The 17,570-nt window shown below is 49.6% G+C and overlaps 1 protein-coding gene across 9 annotated transcripts in view; it reads left to right on the top strand.

Annotated features, from left to right (window-relative positions):
* Nucleotides 1-17,570, top strand: part of ZNF462 (zinc finger protein 462) — a 138,531-nt gene that overhangs the window by 56,139 nt on the left and 64,822 nt on the right. For 6 of the 9 annotated variants that reach the window (XR_009346628.1, XR_009346629.1, XM_059143327.1 and 3 more), the window contains 5 exons: nucleotides 266-5,883; nucleotides 6,705-6,869; nucleotides 8,484-8,770; nucleotides 11,974-12,092; nucleotides 16,155-16,346. Coding sequence is in view for 7 of the 9 variants with exons in the window: in XM_059143327.1 (XP_058999310.1) it covers nucleotides 266-5,883; nucleotides 6,705-6,869; nucleotides 8,484-8,770; nucleotides 11,974-12,092; nucleotides 16,155-16,346 (6,381 nt within the window). In the remaining 2 variants the exon portion in view is untranslated. The remainder of the gene's footprint in view (nucleotides 1-265; nucleotides 5,884-6,704; nucleotides 6,870-8,483; nucleotides 8,771-11,973; nucleotides 12,093-16,154; nucleotides 16,347-17,570) is intronic. The other 3 variants (XM_059143328.1, XM_059143329.1, XM_059143331.1) reach the window with 3 other exon arrangements.

Below are 17,570 nucleotides of genomic sequence, written 5' to 3'. Positions count from 1 at the left end.
CCCTAGGGCACGTTAGTGGGGATGAGGTGAGTATCGTCTCTAAAGCTGAACGCTGCGTTTTCATCTGTGAGAAGCGCTATGTGTGTGTTCATTAATGCTTCATTAATACTCTTCAGGGCCTCATCTGGAGATGTTATTAGGACTTTCGAATGTGATGTTTATTAATGAAGAACAGTTGAAAAGAAAAATTGATTTGCATGATGAAATTTCTTAATTCTCTTTTGTTTGCTTTTCTGTTCTCACTTACCTCATGCTTTCTTTTTAGGTCAAAATGCAACTGCATTGGGGATCGGAAGCTACTATGGCCACAGTCCAGGATATTACGGTCAGCATATTGCCCCTAATCCCAAACCAACAAACAAGTTTTTTCAATGCAAGTTCTGCGTACGCTACTTCAGGTCAAAAAATCTCCTCATCGAACACACAAGGAAGGTCCACGGAGCTCAAGCTGAAGGGAGTTCGGCGGGCCCCCCTGTTCCAGGATCCTTAAATTATAATATCATGATGCATGAGGGATTTGGAAAGGTCTTCTCTTGCCAGTTTTGCACATATAAGTCACCGAGGAGGGCGAGAATAATTAAGCACCAGAAGATGTATCACAAAAACAATTTGAAGGAGACCACTGCTCCCCTCCCTGCCCCTGCTCCAATACCAGACCCTGTGGTCCCACCCGTGTCCCTGCAGGACCCCTGCAAGGAACTGCCAGCAGAGGTCGTGGAGCGCAGCATCTTAGAGTCCATGGTCAAGCCTTTGACCAAGTCTCGAGGCAACTTTTGCTGTGAGTGGTGCAGCTACCAGACCCCCCGCCGGGAGCGCTGGTGTGACCACATGATGAAGAAGCATCGCAGCATGGTCAAGATCCTTTCCAGCCTCCGCCAGCAGCAAGAAGGGACTAACCTCCCCGATGTGCAGAACAAAAGCGCCCCCAGCCCCACTTCCAACTCCACCTATCTGTCCATGAATGCTGCAAGCCGGGAGATGCCCAGCGCCAACGTCTCCAACTTCCGGGGCTCCATCAGTAACTCCATCATGAGACCCAATTCTTCGTCCGCTTCCAAGTTTCCATCCGTGTCCTACCCTCAGATGAAGCCGAAGTCCCCTCACAACTCTGGCCTCGTTAACTTGGCGGAGAGATCGCGTTATGGCATGGCTGACATGACCAATTCCTCTGCTGACCTGGAAACCAACAGCATGCTGAATGACTCCAGTTCTGATGAAGAGTTGAACGAGCTAGATAGCGAGAACGGCTTGAATGCCATGGATCACCAGACGTCAGGCATATCTGCAGAGCAGCTGATGGGCTCGGACGGCAACAAGTTGCTGGAGACCAAGGGGATTCCGTTTAGAAGGTTCATGAATAGGTTCCAGTGCCCCTTCTGTCCCTTCCTCACTATGCATCGACGTAGCATCTCCCGTCACATAGAAAACATCCATTTGTCCGGAAAGACCGCTGTCTACAAATGTGACGAATGTCCGTTTACTTGCAAGAGCTCGTTGAAGCTTGGGGCTCACAAGCAGTGTCACACGGGTACAACGTCAGATTGGGATGCTGTGAATTCCCAGAGCGAGAGCCTTTCTGCTTCCCTGAACGAAGGTGTTGTGTCTTATGAGAGCTCGAGCATCAATGGCAGAAAGCCGGGGGTCCTGTTGGATCCCCTGCAGCAGCAACAGCCGCCGCCCCCGCCGCCACCGCCACCCCCACCGCCGTCCCAGCCGCAGCCACCGCAGCTACAGCCGCCCCACCAGGTGCCAGCCCAGCCGCAGCCCCAGCCCCCGCCGGTGCAGCCGCCCCAGCCGCCCGTGCCAGGCCCACCCCTGCACCCTTACAAATGCACCATGTGTAATTACTCCACCACGACTCTGAAAGGGCTACGGGTCCATCAGCAGCACAAGCACTCGTTCTGCGACAACTTGCCAAAATTCGAGGGGCAGCCCTCAAGCCTGCCGTTGGAGAGCGAGACAGACAGCCACCCCTCTTCCAGCAACACTGTGAAGAAAAGTCAGACCTCAATTCTTGGGTTGTCCTCCAAGAACAATTTTGTAGCTAAGGCCTCTAGGAAGCTCGCCAACGACTTTCCCCTCGATCTGTCGCCCGTGAAGAAGAGAACGAGGATCGACGAGATCGCAAGCAACCTCCAGAGCAAAATCAACCAGACAAAGCAGCAGGAGGACGCGGTGATCAACGTGGAGGACGACGAGGAGGAAGAGGAAGACAATGAAGTGGAGATAGAGGTTGAGTTGGACAGGGAGGAAGAGCCCACAGAGCCGGTCATGGAGGTGTCCACATCCTTCTCGGCCCAGCAGATCTGGGCGAGAGACGCCGGCGAGCCCCAAAAGGAGCCCAGCTTCAGAAGCGTCGCCCATGACTACAATGCCACCAATGGGGCGGAAATTGAGCTCACCCTTTCCGAAGACGAAGAGGATTACTATGGCTCCTCGGCGAACATGAAAGACCACCAGGTTTCCAGTACTGCTCTGCTGAACACCCAGACTCCCATCTATGGGACAGAGCACAATAACGAGAACACAGACTTTGGTGACTCTGGACGGCTTTATTATTGCAAACACTGTGACTTTAACAACAAATCGGCCCGGAGCGTCAGCACCCACTACCAACGGATGCACCCTTATATCAAGTTCAGCTTTCGGTACATCTTGGACCCCAACGACCACAGTGCCGTGTACAGGTGCCTGGAATGCTACATTGACTACACCAACTTTGAAGACCTGCAGCAGCATTACGGTGAACACCACCCAGAAGCCATGAATGTACTCAACTTCGACCATTCGGACCTGATCTACCGCTGTCGATTTTGTTCCTACACGAGCCCGAACGTCCGAAGCCTGATGCCACATTACCAAAGAATGCATCCCACGGTCAAGATCAACAACGCGATGATATTTTCCAGCTACGTCGTGGAGCAGCAGGAAGGGCTGAATACGGAATCCCAGACGCTGAGGGAGATTCTGAATTCAGCCCCCAAAAGCATGGCAACTTCCACTCCCGTGGCTCGCGGTGGCGGTCTGCCGGCTACATTTAATAAAAACACTCCTTCAAAGACCTATACTCCAGAATGTGAAAATCAGAAGGACCCCTCAGTTAACACTGTTGTTGTTTACGATTGTGACGTTTGCTCGTTTGCAAGCCCCAACATGCATTCTGTCTTGGTTCATTATCAGAAGAAACACCCGGAAGAAAAGGCTTCCTACTTTAGGATCCAGAAAACCATGCGAATGGTGTCTGTGGACAGGGGCTCTGCCCTTTCTCAATTATCATTTGAGGTGGGTGCTCCAATGTCTCCCAAAATGTCCAACATGGGTTCCCCACCCCCCCCACAACCCCCGCCACCAGACCTCAGTACTGAGCTTTACTACTGCAAACACTGTTCGTACAGCAATCGGTCAGTTGTGGGAGTGCTTGTCCACTACCAGAAAAGACACCCAGAAATAAAGGTCACTGCCAAATATATCAGACAGGCTCCTCCCACAGCTGCAATGATGAGGGGGTCTGAGGGGCCTCAAGGCTCCCCTCGGCCACCCGCCCCCATGCAACAGCTGAACCGCAGCAGCTCTGAGCGAGATGGCCCTCCTGTGGAGAACGAGATGTTCTTTTGCCAGCACTGTGATTACGGGAACCGGACGGTCAAGGGTGTCCTCATTCACTATCAGAAGAAGCACCGAGACTTCAAGGCCAATGCAGATGTGATCCGGCAGCACACGGCCACCATCCGAAGCCTCTGTGACCGGAACCAGAAGAAGCCTGCCAGCTGTGTGCTCATGGCCCCCTCCAGCGCGGAGCGGGACAAAGCGAAACTTCGAGCGCTCAAGTGTAGGCAGTGCTCGTATACCTCCCCCTACTTCTATGCACTGAGGAAGCATATCAAGAAAGATCACCCTGCCTTGAAGGCCACAGTCACGTCCATCATGCGGTGGGCGTTCCTTGATGGCTTGATAGAAGCTGGCTACCACTGCGAGTGGTGTATCTATTCACACACAGAGCCCAATGGTCTGCTCCTGCATTACCAGAGGAGGCATCCAGAGCATTATGTTGACTACACTTACATGGCTACCAAACTCTGGGCTGGGCCAGACCCGTCCCCTCCCTCCCTCGCGCTGCCCACGGAAGCCAAAACCTACCGATGCAGAGACTGTGTCTTTGAGGCCATGTCCATCTGGGACATCACCAATCACTACCAGGCATTCCATCCCTGGGCCATGAATGGTGATGAATCGGTGCTGCTGGATATCATCAAGGAGAAAGATGCCATCGAGAATCCCCTACCCCCCTCCGCCGAAGAGCTGGTGGGTCCCGTGAATTGCGAGAACAGCTTGCCCACTCCACTCCCCGAGCAGGATGCAGAGTGCCCAGATGATGCGAGGCTCTCCCCAGAGAAGAGCATCCAGCTGGCCTCCGCCAACCCGGCCATCTCGTCCACCCCGTACCAGTGCACAGTTTGCCAGTCTGAGTACAACAACCTGCATGGCCTGCTCACCCACTACGGGAAGAAGCACCCCGGCATGAAGGTGAAGGCAGCCGACTTTGCCCAGGACATCGACATCAACCCCGGCGCTGTCTACAAATGCAGACACTGCCCCTACATCAACACCCGCATCCATGGCGTCCTGACACACTACCAGAAGCGCCACCCGGCCATCAAGGTGACCGCCGAGGACTTCGTGCACGATGTGGAGCAGTCCGCGGACATAGCGCAGAACGACGTGGAGGAGACGAGCAGAATCTTCAAGCAAGGCTACGGCGCCTACCGTTGCAAACTGTGTCCCTACACGCACGGCACCCTGGAGAAGCTCAAGATCCACTACGAGAAGTACCACAATCAGCCCGAATTCGACGTCTTTTCTCCGTCGCCCCCGAAGCTGCCGGTCTCCCTGGAGCCCGAGATGACCACAGAAGTGAGCCCCTCCCAGGTATCCGCTGCCGAGGAGGACATGGGAGAGGAGCCCATGTCCACGTCGCACTTCTCCGCCTCGCACCTGGTCTCCCACACTGTGTTCCGGTGTCAGCTCTGCAAGTACTTCTGCTCCACGAGGAAGGGCATCGCCAGGCACTACCGCATCAAGCACAACAACGTCCGCGCCCAGCCGGAGGGCAAGAACAACCTCTTCAAGTGCGCCCTATGCGCCTACACCAACCCCATCCGCAAGGGGCTGGCGGCCCACTACCAGAAGCGCCACGACATCGACGCCTACTACACCCACTGCCTGGCCGCCTCCCGGACCATCAGCGACAAGCCCAACAAGGTGATCATCCCGTCCCCGCCCAAGGACGACTCCCCGCAACTCAGCGAGGAGCTGCGGCGGGCCGTGGAGAAGAAAAAGTGCTCGCTGTGCTCCTTCCAGTCCTTCAGCAAGAAGGGCATCGTGTCCCACTACATGAAGCGCCACCCGGGGGTGTTCCCGAAGAAGCAGCACGCCAGCAAGCTGGGTGGCTACTTCACGGCCGTCTACGCGGACGAGCATGAGAAGCCGGTGCTGATGGAAGAGGAGGAGAGAGGCAGCTTTGAGAAGGCCGAGGTGGAGGGAAGCGAAGCTGCGGAGACCGAGTGGCTCCCGTTCCGCTGCGTCAGGTGCTTCAAGCTGTCCTTCAGCACGGCCGAGCTGCTGTGCATGCACTACACCGACCACCACAGCCGGGACCTCAAGAGGGACTTCGTCATCCTGGGCGGCGGCCCCCGCCTGCAGAGCCCCGCCTACCAGTGTAAGCACTGTGATAGCAAACTGCAAAGCACAGCGGAGCTGACCTCACACTTGAACGTTCACAATGAGGAATTCCAGAAGCGTGCCAAACGTCAGGAGAGGAGGAAACAGCTTTTGAGCAAGCAGAAATATGCAGATGGTGCTTTTGCAGATTTCAAACAAGAGAGGGTAAGGCTATGTTTTGATTTCCCTTCCCCCAGGAGGCCTCTCATCACTGGTGCCCACACGCACTTCTTCGTTGCCAGCCAAACTGCTACAGGCTTCCTAGTGACTTAGCTTTGCCAGAGAGCTCCATAAGTCAATTAAACGTTTCGAGCTTGATTAGCCCCCCATCCTAGGCTCGCCCTTCTCCACGGCCCCGCTCCCCTCCCTCCCACTCTCCCAAGGCTCCCGTGGGGGAGGGCCGGGGTGGTTTCTCTGTATCTCCTTCCGCCAAGTAGCCTTACGTGAGGCCCCGTTACACGACGCCGCTCGCTCTCTTTCTAAGGCAGCTGTGGGCCGTCTCTTGGTGTCAGCCGTGGTGCTGGTCCGCAGTGTCTGCTACAGGAACCTGCCATCTCCAGGAGTAGATTTGTCTGATTGGTTGGTTTTCGGTTTGGGGGATTTTTTTTTTTTTTTTTTTTTTTTTTGGGTTGGTTCTTTTCCCTGGTCAAGACGTTCACTAATGGCGTAGCTTTGCAACGTTTCACCTGCGTGGTTGACACTGCTTTGAAAACCACCCGACACGGTGGCCGTGACCATGACGCTTCTCCACAGAACTCTGCTCTCCTCACAAGTCGTAACATGTGTGGGTTCCGGAGACTTTGGCGTGGCAGGCAGCGCGCCACGGCTCTGACGACCTCGTTCTGTAAACACACGGCCGTATCTCTCCCTTGGTTTCTAACCTGCTAATCCACTTTGAAATAAAGTCCGCTAGTAAGCGACAAGCGTAAACGCCGGCGTGCGAGGGAGGGCTCGGAGTACTGATGGCTACCACTGTATTTTACCAGCCTTTTGGTCACTTAGAAGAGGTGCCAAAGATCAAGGAGAGGAAGGTGGTGGGCTACAAGTGTAAATTCTGTGTGGAAGTGCACCCGACGCTCCGAGCCATCTGCAACCACCTGCGGAAGCACGTCCAGTATGGCAGCGTCCCCGCCGTGTCCGCCGCAGTGAAGGTGAGAGTCAGGGAGGGGGGAGGTGTGGATGAGCGGTCAGGTGTGGGAGCCGCTCGAGTCACTGATTAACCCCCACCCCCAACTGTGCTCCCCCCCCACCCCCCACCCCACAGTTGCGCAAAGCAGCTCAGGAAAGGGCGTCCCAGGATGTGGGCATTCCTGAGCTGCGCTTGGATCGGTCTGGCTTGTTTTGATTTTTTTGCAGGTTGGACCCTCTTCATCTTTCGTGTCTCCACCCGGTCGCGTTTCGATCTGGTTCCCTTCCACGCGGATAGTTTGGTGGAAACGGAAGATCCGGGCCTCTCCGGACAGGAGGCTTTGGGTCGCCCTTCTGTTCTGCATGTAGTGCCGTTAGGTGTTACGCTCTTCCAAGTTGCCCGAGCTCTTGAGAGGAATCAAGTGGGTCCTGTTCCCATCATCTTCTGCTCCTCCCACTGCCTTACTTCTTACTGTTCTCATCCTGCTGACGGTTTAGAGAGCCCAGGAGAATCTTTTACTTCTTACCCTGGGTCCTCTGAGGAGCGTGAGACACATGAAATCTAAAACTATGGGCCTTCAAGTCACAGTAGGCCCCAAGAACCCCTTGCCCTAATTTGGCTCCTTTATCCTCTTTTTACCCATATGTCGCTGACCAGTGTCTTCCCTCCCTGCCCCAACTTCAATTACGCTGCCTGTTTTGGACGTCATAATCCTGAGAGTAGCCACAGTTTCGGGGACCTGCCTTCCAGGATATAGCTAAGCACTGATTTTTGAGCAGAGAAGTTAATTAGTTCGGGGCTTGGCTATTTCTCTCTAGATATGTAAATATGTTTTCGTTATTGGCCTTTCTCCATCTGGTGTCCTGTTTTTGCCCATATAACATGGACATAAAGTCTCTGCTTTCCTTCGCTGAAGACAGAAGCCCCTCTGGCTCCCAGCAGAACAGTGGCCCCTGGGGGCACGGCAGTCAGCCTCTTCCGTGCCTCCACAGTGTGTCTCAGGCTTGTTTCCTGGAGTCACTCGAGGGAGACAGAGCAGTTCTTCATGTATAACCCAAGGAGTCACCTCCAAAGACGGGTCTTAAACTCAGGCTCCTCCTTAAGTTTTTCAGTCGATCATACAGCAGCCTCCCATTCAGTGGGTTAAGTCACCGTACGCAGGGTGGGGAGGAGCATGGGTGGCAAAAGGCAGGGTCCTTCCCTTTCCTTCATTTCCCGAGGATGGCCCACGCTGGCTCCTAGATGCCCAAACCTCTCTGCTGTGTTTTCCTCTTCCTTCCTTTCTTTTCTCTGAGCCATAACCCTAACCCTGCTTTGTGTGAGTTCAGGTGGGATGGCAGTTGGAATTTTCTTTCTAAGATGGGAGCAAAGTGAGTGAATGGTCTTCACAGTGGGAGAGCCTCTCTCTCTCAGGCAGTGGCAGCCTGTGCCGGGACATGTTGCCTTCACATCACCACCGCTGCATGGCAGGCGGGTTTGCCCTCCCTCTAGGGGGAGCTGGAGAGGCAGGGGAGGAAGCTTGACCTGGAGATGCTGATGACTTTGGGAGAATGAAGGGAGCGGAGGAGTGCTGAAGACGATGATGATGGATATTTATTTTGTTGGTGGGGCATGTGTGTGTGTGTGGTTCTCTTAGCAGGAGGCCGAAGACCCTTCCCACTTGTTCCTGGATGGATTGGAAGTCGCCAAAGATGCCAGTGGCACCCTGGTGGACCGGGTGGATGGTGAACACTGCTTGCTTGATGGAATGTTGGAGGATGAAACCCGGCCGGGGGGATACCATTGTAGTCAATGTGACAGAGTCCTGATGTCCATGCAGGGGCTGCGTTCTCATGAGAGGAGCCATCTGGCCCTGGCCATGTTTACCCGCGAGGACAAGTACAGCTGCCAGTATTGCTCCTTTGTTTCTGCTTTCAGGCACAAGTAAGTGCTGTTGCGTGCCCCCAGGTGGGGAGGAGGGAGGTGTCCTAGCGGGAGGCAGCTGAGCTGGAGCTGGGGTTGGGGGTAGTGAGGTGGGGGGTGGGTGGAGGCGTCCACGAGCCCCACTGAGGGCTTTCACTTGCTCCTTAGGTTACCTTGAGCCTTAGTCACCCCATCTGTCAAATGGGGCTAAGAGCCCCAGATTACTTAACATTAGACGTGGCAAATACAGGTCTTTTTCACAAGTGGCTATTTTGGAGGCCTTGCTCTGATTTACAAAAGACTAGAAAGTAGGGGAATTTACTGGTGTTAGACGTCAAACATTCATCCAGAACCTCGTCATCATTTGAGGATGTAAAGTTCCATTTAGGAAATTGAGGGTCTGTGGAGGTAAAATTAGGACTATTCATTCCCTGTTGTGACCAAAGAACCATTGCTTGAGATGTTTCTTAAAAAGACCTTGAAAAGTAAGGAGGTTCCTGATGCCAACAGGTGCTTTTGAAGTAAAGGGAGGTTGAGGCAGAGGAGCTGCCTGAGGCCCATCACAGCTTTGGAGTCATGGATTTGGAGTATTGTGACTGGCATTTGGGGGTGATGGGAAGGGGGATGGTTCCGAAAAGAAACCACCTTTTATTGCCTTTTCTGAACTGTCTGAGAGGGATACGCGATGAGTAATGTGTGCCACCATCTTGGATGGAGGTGACCGATTGGAAGACTAACATGCTGTTTATCTTTAGGATGATTGAAAGTAAATGTTGGGTTGGTTGCTTCTTAAAAAGATAAAGTGCTGGATAGTTGTTGAAAGCCGAAAGGAGGCAATGCTTGTGCAGAGGGTAGGATGGGTTACAGATCCTGAATTCTACAGAGCCTAATGTCTCATCTTTGTTGTCAGATCTGTGCACTGACGTAAAACTTGTGTAGTTTTCATCAGTTTAAGAAGTATGTATTCCCCAGCATCTGTCCTGCTTTCTGACACCCAGTAGAGGCTCGGCAGATCCCTACTGAATAAATGGATACCCTCTGTGCTAGGCAGTGTGCTGGGGACTTATGGGATTTGAGGGGCATATAAAGATGAAGAGGCCATGGTCAGGGAGCTAAGGGAGTTTAGGGGCTAGGGGACTTATAAATAAAGCAAGCACACAAATGAGGCAAAATAAGGCACATATCTTTCAAAAATGTATCAGTAAAATGCTATGAAATTTCAGAGAAGGGTAATGTGACACCTACTGTGGAAGAATTGAGAAGGTTTTATGGAGTAGGGAGCATTTGAGTCAGGTCTTAAAGTCGGAAGACAGGGGGCGCCTGGGTGGCTCAGTGAGTTAAGCCTCTGCCTTCCACTCAGGTCATGATCCCAGGGTCCTGGGGTAGAGCCCTGCATCAGACTCCCTGCTCAGCAGGGATCTGCTTCCCCCCCTCTCTCTGCCTGCTTCTCTGCCTACTTGTGATTTCTGTCTGTCAAATAAATAAATAAAATCTTAAAAAAAAAAAAAAAGTCTAAGACAGGACTTGTAAAGTTTGGAATGGGCGTACAACATGGTGGAAGGAATGAGAGCATAAGCCCGTGGAATGGAGCATGAGGCTGGTGGGTGCCCGGCTGGTAGTCTAGTCTGACTAATCTTTAAGGTGTATGTAAAAGAATAGGGGAGGATAGAGTAAGACTTGAGTAGAGACCATATCTGGAGTCTTTGAATGCAGAATTAAGACTCTTTAATTTACATTACCAGCAAAAGGAAGATTCTGAAATGAGTAGAGTCATCATAATTGCTGACATTTATTAAGACCTACTATGTGTCAGGCAGTACGCTAAGCGCCTTCAAGTATTATCTCATTTTATTCTTAAGTCAGCCCTGTGAGGTACGGTCCCACTGTGTCTCCATTTTGTGGATTAGAAAGGTGAGGAGGTTTATGTAACTTGCCCAGGCCATTCGGTTTATAAGCAATAGCTGGGATTTGAACCCAGGCGGTCTCACTCCATAGCTCATGCTCTTGAGTTGACCAAAAAAAAAAGTTGGGAGGAACCAATTAGGAGGCAGTAATAGTAGGTAATCCAAGAAGTTAGAATGGAACTTTGGGAATGGTTGAAAGAAGTAGGATCTTAATGATTTGGAAAAATTGACTATAATATAGGGGATGAGGGATGAGAGACAAAGTAGAGGACAGATGACACCCAGGTGTTCCGTCTGGTTGACTGAGAATGGTGGTGTCCTTTGTAGAAGCAAGGAAAGGAGAAAGAGTGGCTGTTTGGAGGTGGTGGGGGTGGTGGGGGTTACTGATGGTTTTGTTTAAGGGCTGGTTGAGTTTAAGAAAGCTGAAGGACACCCAGAGGGAGATGTCAGGAAGTGATTGAAAGCGCAGCTTTGGCGCTCAGAACATTGTTTGTTTAAATGGTAAGCAACACCATTCCCAGATGAGTCATTTAGAATGGAATCTAGTTCTCTGGGGTACCGATACAAATTAAAACACCTTCCCACACCTTGTTTGGGGGATTTATTATTTTTTAGACTAGTAATTATTATGAAATACCGGGGGTTCACCATAATTTAATAACTTCTTTATAAGTTGCTCTGGAAGACTGAGGTACAGCAAACATGGTAGTGTTTATCAGAAGGGATAAGTGGCCTTTGGATCACAAGACTTCTTTGAAACCTACCTTCCAGTTGCCTCCATATTTACAAAGATGTTGGAGACGTGACAGCCCATTGCAAGGAGCTCAGCTACCTTGGAACTTCCCTTCCCTGAGTGTTCACCGTGAATGCAGAGTTGAGATTTAAAAAGAAAGCCCTTTCTAAATGCAAAATTTCTCTAATTCTTTTTTTTTTTTTTTTTGAATAAGTTAAGGAACTAGTTGATAGGCATTCCTCACCACCTTGGCAGAAAACTTGCATTCCCTGGTATTTCATCTTTTCTCTTTGAATGCCCTCTTCCGATTATACATGCTTCCCGGGAAGGGAAAATGTTCGCACTGCCCTGTATCTCAATCCAAAAAGGCTCTTGATATCTTCTTTCCTTGAGCCCCTCCCTTTCAAGTAGGCATGACCACTCTTGTCATTTTTGTCATTGTTGTTTTTGGTTTGGGTAAGCACCATTGTTGAGCAAAATGACTTTGAGCAGCTTAGAAGTGGGATTGCTGGAAAAGGGCAGGGAGAAAAATGTATATAATTGTTAATCCTGTCCTGTTTCTCTCTCTATTTTTCTTCTCCATCAAGCTTGGATCGCCATATGCAAACCCACCACGGACACCATAAACCATTCCGGTGCAAACTCTGCTCCTTCAAGTCCTCCTATAACAGCCGGCTGAAAACACATATACTCAAGGCTCACGCTGGTGAGTTGGCCTTCCTGATGCAGGAGTCCTCTGGTTTTGAAATCCTATGGTCTTCCCTGAGGGAAAGTCGAAGTCCCTTATCCCGCACATGAGAAGAAGTTATTCTTGACTTGGTTGGTTATTTATTTCTATTTTAATCTAATGAAGAAACATAAAGAAAAATTATAGAATAACCTGAAGCCAAAATAAGCCAAGGGTGACCAAGCCCATGTCACCCAAGTCATAGTTGAGATGTGCTACTAACAGGCTTTGTTACTGTTGTTGTTGTTGTTATTGTTGTTTAAAGATTTTATTTATGTATTTGCCAGAAAGAGACACAGCAAGAGAGGGAACACAAGCAAGGAGAGTGGGAGAGGCAGAAGCAGGCTTTCTGCTGAGCGGGGAGCCCAACGCAGGACTTGATCCCAGGACCCTGGGATCATGACCTGAGCTGAAGGCAGATGCTTAACAACTGAGCCACCCAGGCACCCCTGGTTTTTGTTTGGTTGGTTGGTTTCTTATAGGAATTTCTAAATTACCTAGCCTTTTTTTTTTTTTTTTTTTTATGATTTTATTTATTTAATTGAGAGAGAGACAGACAGAGAGCATGAGCAGGGGGAAGGGGCAAAGAGAGAGGGAGAAACAGACTCCCCTGCTGAGCAGGGAGCCCGATGCAGGGCTTGAACCCAGTACCCTGGGATCATGACCCTAGCCGAAGGTTTAACTGACTGAGCCACGCAGGTGCTCCTACCTGGCCTTTCTAATGGAAATGCATGAACTGTTAGCATCTACTGAAGATAATTCCCAACTAAAATGAAAGTATAATCTTGAGGAAGTTCAAAGGGACAGAGTCCCTAAGACATGCAAGATGTCTCATGAGATACCCTTAAATACATTTCCTTACAAGAGATAAGAAATAGGTCCTGAGTGTCCAGAAGCTGTGCTGGTCTCTGTTACTCTTTTGTTCCATCTCCTCATGCTTCTGTCAGGAACAGTCCCTCACCCGCCAGGCTTGCACTAGGCATGTTCTATCCATCCCACTCATTAATCCTCATGGCAGTCCTAAAGGGTAGGTGGTGGTGTCCCCCTCAGCATCAGAGGAGGATATAAAAATTAAGTGACCTGTTCAAGGCTGTATAACCCATTCACTAAGAATTCAACTTCAGAAGAACAGCCTGTGTCCTTATCAATGACAAGAAGCTGATGGCCTCTCTTTTTTTTGCATCTGATGGAAGATGCCTGCTGGTGGCACAGGAGAGCTCAGCCAGGAGAGGAAAGAGGTGTGGTGCAGGGAAGGTGCTGGAGAGGGGTCTAGGGGCCTCTCCGTGGTGGTCTCAGCCACACCCGGAAGCCAGACTGCACATACACCCTTACATACTGCACATACACATACACATACACCCTTAGTCAGGGTCCCTCTCCGAGGTTTTGACCAGCTTTCCTGGTGTTGGGTCCTGTCGAACTGGCCTCATGGAATAAAACTCCTGAAGCCATCCAGCTGTTCCTAGCCCCACTGGGCACGGATGGGATGGGGAGACTGGTTCTAGACTTCTGTTCATATTTTTATACTTTGGGGAAAAGTCTACTGAAGCTATGGAGTAAGAGGCTTCAGGGTTCAGACCGCTCTTTTGTGGCATGTGTGCATATTGTAAATTCTTTAGCTGGGACAGCATCCTGGGGAGTCTTTCTCACAGATCTCCACCTTGGCCAAAGCGCTGTTAGCAAGAGGAGTTGGGTAAATGATCTGGCCCTGTGCGAAGGACTTTAAGAAAGTACCAGAGGCTGCCTGGAGACTCCAGGGCAGTGAGGTGACCACGCACACGGTCCTTCTGTGCTCACTGGTTGGCGAGAAGGAAGCATCCATAAAGAGAGGGGGAATGCTAGAATTTGTTTCTCTGCACACCTGGGAACCTTGGTGTCTGTGGCGTGGCGTTCAGCCACTTGAGAGCAGCTTGGCTTGCAACAAGCCAGTGCGTTTTCCAAAACACTTGTGTCATCTTGTCCATGCTAGGTGGATTATTTTATTTTAAAGGGTAAAAGTCACATAGACAAATCAAATAATCTGGATTTGAATTCTCTCTCATGTTGTGCTACTTGCCACTACCTAACCAGCTTCATGCAGCCAGACTTGCATTAAAAAATTTAAAAATGGAGTAAGAAGGGCCATGGTATTCTTTACAATGATTATATATATTGACATGTGTATTTCTATGTTATATGGGAAATTATATTCTATATATCCATATTTATTATAGTAATAGTTACCACTGTTGACAGCCAGGCATTATCTAGACTCCTAGGTAATAGCTGGGGACTGACTGAGGTTCTGGCCCGGGTCGTCTGACTTTGAACTTCTCTTCCATCTTGGGCTGTAGTGTGTTGCGTCACTCAAGGTTCTCTTCAAGGCTTTCTTGGAAGTACGTGCTCTGGGAGTCATCAGTGGCAACGCGGAGGCTGAGTGCAGAGTCTGGGTTCCTGCGCTCACCTGGCATATGAAGACATTGAGTCATTTTCAAGGTTGGGGGGGAACAACCCATCTCAGCTGGGTCAGAGCAAGCACAGAGGTTTACCTTCTCATTCCTGCTCCGCGGCTCTGTCCAGAGGTCCCGACCCTCACAGTTTGGCCCACGAAACTTTCCTTGCTGAAGGGCCTTTCTGCTCTTTTTTTCCCCTCTATTTCCTTCTCTTTCCCCACCTCTGGTTTTAAAATTTCGCCTTAAAAAGAAATTTAAAAAAAAACAAAAAACAAAAAAACCCTGCTCGTTAGGGGAAATTTGGAAATGAAAGAAGAAATAAGAGTCAGTCACCCCATAATCTTATTCTCTAAAGACCACTGTTGTTCACGTTTGATAACACTTCCTTTCAACCATGGCCTCTATAATTATTTTTAACACTTGTGATTATAAGTGAGTCAAAAATATATCGTGCCTTTCTATTTGTTTTTCTGAAGATCACTATTTTATTTTCTGTTTTTTTTTTTATATTATTTAAGAATTTATTTTAATGAATTATCATTCATCAAGAAGCTGGTACTTGTTTATTTAATCATTTCCTTATGACTGGAAACCCTGTATGTTAAAGGATATTTTTTTAGTATCAGGTTGGAGCGGTGCAGATACTGAGCTGCAAGCATGAGGATTCACATCCTTTTGTTAGGAAAAGCAAAATTGCTTTCTGAGTCGATCAAACCAGTGTTTTTCCCACAACATAAGCATGTCCATTTCACAGCTTGGCTTTTTAAAATGCACTTAATTTAAAAGCTGACTTTGAGCAAAGGTGAACCATACTCTCATTTGGTCACTGTGTTTGCATGGTATAAAAATAATTAAAATAAAAGTAGGAAATGTCCTGTTTATCAAAGAATATTGGAGATACACACATGCTTATACATATACAACTATCTCTTAGTTTAAAAAAAAAAATGACTTACTTTTACCCATTTCTCTGCATTATTGATTAGATAGGGGCATGGAGTTTTATGCTGAGGTTTGTGAACTGGTCCAGAAAAAACAAACTAGAATGTGTGGAATCAAGGAGGTGACTAGTCAGCAAAGACGCAGAGAATGAAAATAGCACAATAGAGTTTGCACTTAGTTACCCTGTGCTTGGAAAGCCACTGATAGGTCCTTGAAATAAGAATTAAGCATATTATATTGTGCAGATGATAAAAAGCATCCTTGAATGAAAGCCGACGTCATTTCTAGTGGAGAGAGAGAGAGGGAGAGAATGAGAGACGAACCGTTTCTGAAGGAGGGATCGTAGACATTCAGTTTCACTCCCTGTTGGAGAATCCATGCATGGGTTTGTCCCTGTAAGTAGAGCATGAAATGAAAAGGGACCGGGTCACCTGATTCTGGAGCTCATGGAAGAGTTTCAGTCCCAGAGGAGCACTGTGGTTGTGGGAAGGGGTGGGTAGCTGGCCTGCGAGGCTTCTTAGACCCTGAAACTTGAGAAGTCGCATCTCTTGCGTGAATTAACTGTACTTCATCTCTTGTGTGAATTAACTATGCCATTTTGTTTTCCACCCCACCTTACCCCCTTCCCTCCTTTCCCGTTCTGCCCCTTACCGCCATCTTCTTCCAGGTGAACATGCCTACAAGTGTTCTTGGTGCTCATTTTCCACCATGACAATCAGCCAGTTGAAGGAACACTCCCTCAAGGTCCACGGAAAAGCCCTGACCCTCCCCAGGCCACGAATTGTCAGTCTGCTCTCCTCCCACGCGCACCACTCCTCCCAGAAAGCTACCCCGGCCGAAGAAGTAGAAGACTCTAATGGTAATGAGGGGCTTGCGAGTGCCAGCTCACCACCCAGGGTGGAGCGGGGTCATTGCCAGTCATTCTTCCCAGAGGGAAATCTAATACAAAACCATGACGGTTCAAGTGAAGGAAGAAATGTGGAAAGGTGAAACGCTATAGACATTGGAGTGGGAGGGTGAGGAGCCCTTGGGGACTGTCTGGTGCTGCGGCCGAAATGTCTCTCTGGACATGATCATGTGGGCGTCGCTCATGGAAAGAGGACTCCGTGTGCATGGACTAGTGTTGGAGTCTCCCGTGTGGTTGTGAGCAGGAACGTAGATAGGGTACCAGGCAGGTTTATTTCTTTGTTTACTTAGTTATTTATAGTCTGTGTTGTTCTAAAAAAAAAAAAAAAAAAAAAAAGCCTGAAAAACAAAAAAACATATGGCATGAAGAGTCTGGCGGGGGCATACTACGCCACACAGAATTCAGAGGAGGAGATGGAAGGGGGGTGGGGGGCAAGTCTCTCTGATCCTGTTGCAATGTAGGGGTCATGTCATGATTTCTGGTAGCCAAAGGTTGACGAGGAAGCGGCAGCTGAGAAGAGGGTTTAACTGCTGAGATTTGGAGCTTCAGAAATGCAGAGAGCCATGGAGGGGTCTCCTCGCTGGCAGTGTCCCCCAGTTGTGCGGAAGTGGCAGGTGTGACATAGTGAGCCAAAGGACAGCTTATTGTTTTGACCACGCCAAGAAGCAGAAGTGTTTTAACTGCTCAGCTTGCCTCTGGGGATTGCGGAAATCAGGTGCTTAGGACAGAAGGAAGCGTACAGATTCTCAGGGGTCTGGAAAATCCCAGAGCTGCTCCCTTTTCTGCCCTTACAGTCACCAGACATCTCCTACCAGCTCAAGTTCTTCCCAGCCTGGGAACACACTGTTCCTGAGGTCTACTGTTCTGTTCTCAGGAGGAGCTTAGTGGACTGGAAGGAAACTTCATGGGCTCTTGGCAACAGAGGATTGGCTTTGAGTCTGACTTCTCTCGATGCCAGTTGTATTTTCCCGGGCAGTCGTGGCTTCCACACTCATGTAGGCTTGGATGACGATACTATCTCCACCAGCTATCTGGAGAGAGTAAAGAGAAAAGGCACCCGTGTTAAATGCCCTACACAACGTCTGACACATAATGGGTATTAAATAAATAAATGGTCATTTTACTGCTGCGATTCTCCTCCTTTGCAGTTTTGGCCTTGGGGGCCATTGATAACAA

The sequence above is a fragment of the Mustela lutreola genome, chromosome 12, assembly GCF_030435805.1.
Source record: "Mustela lutreola isolate mMusLut2 chromosome 12, mMusLut2.pri, whole genome shotgun sequence".
Taxonomy (NCBI): Eukaryota; Metazoa; Chordata; class Mammalia; order Carnivora; family Mustelidae; genus Mustela; species Mustela lutreola.
The sequence above is the reverse complement of the archived record's forward strand: the minus strand, read 5'-3'. Positions and strand labels throughout refer to the sequence as shown.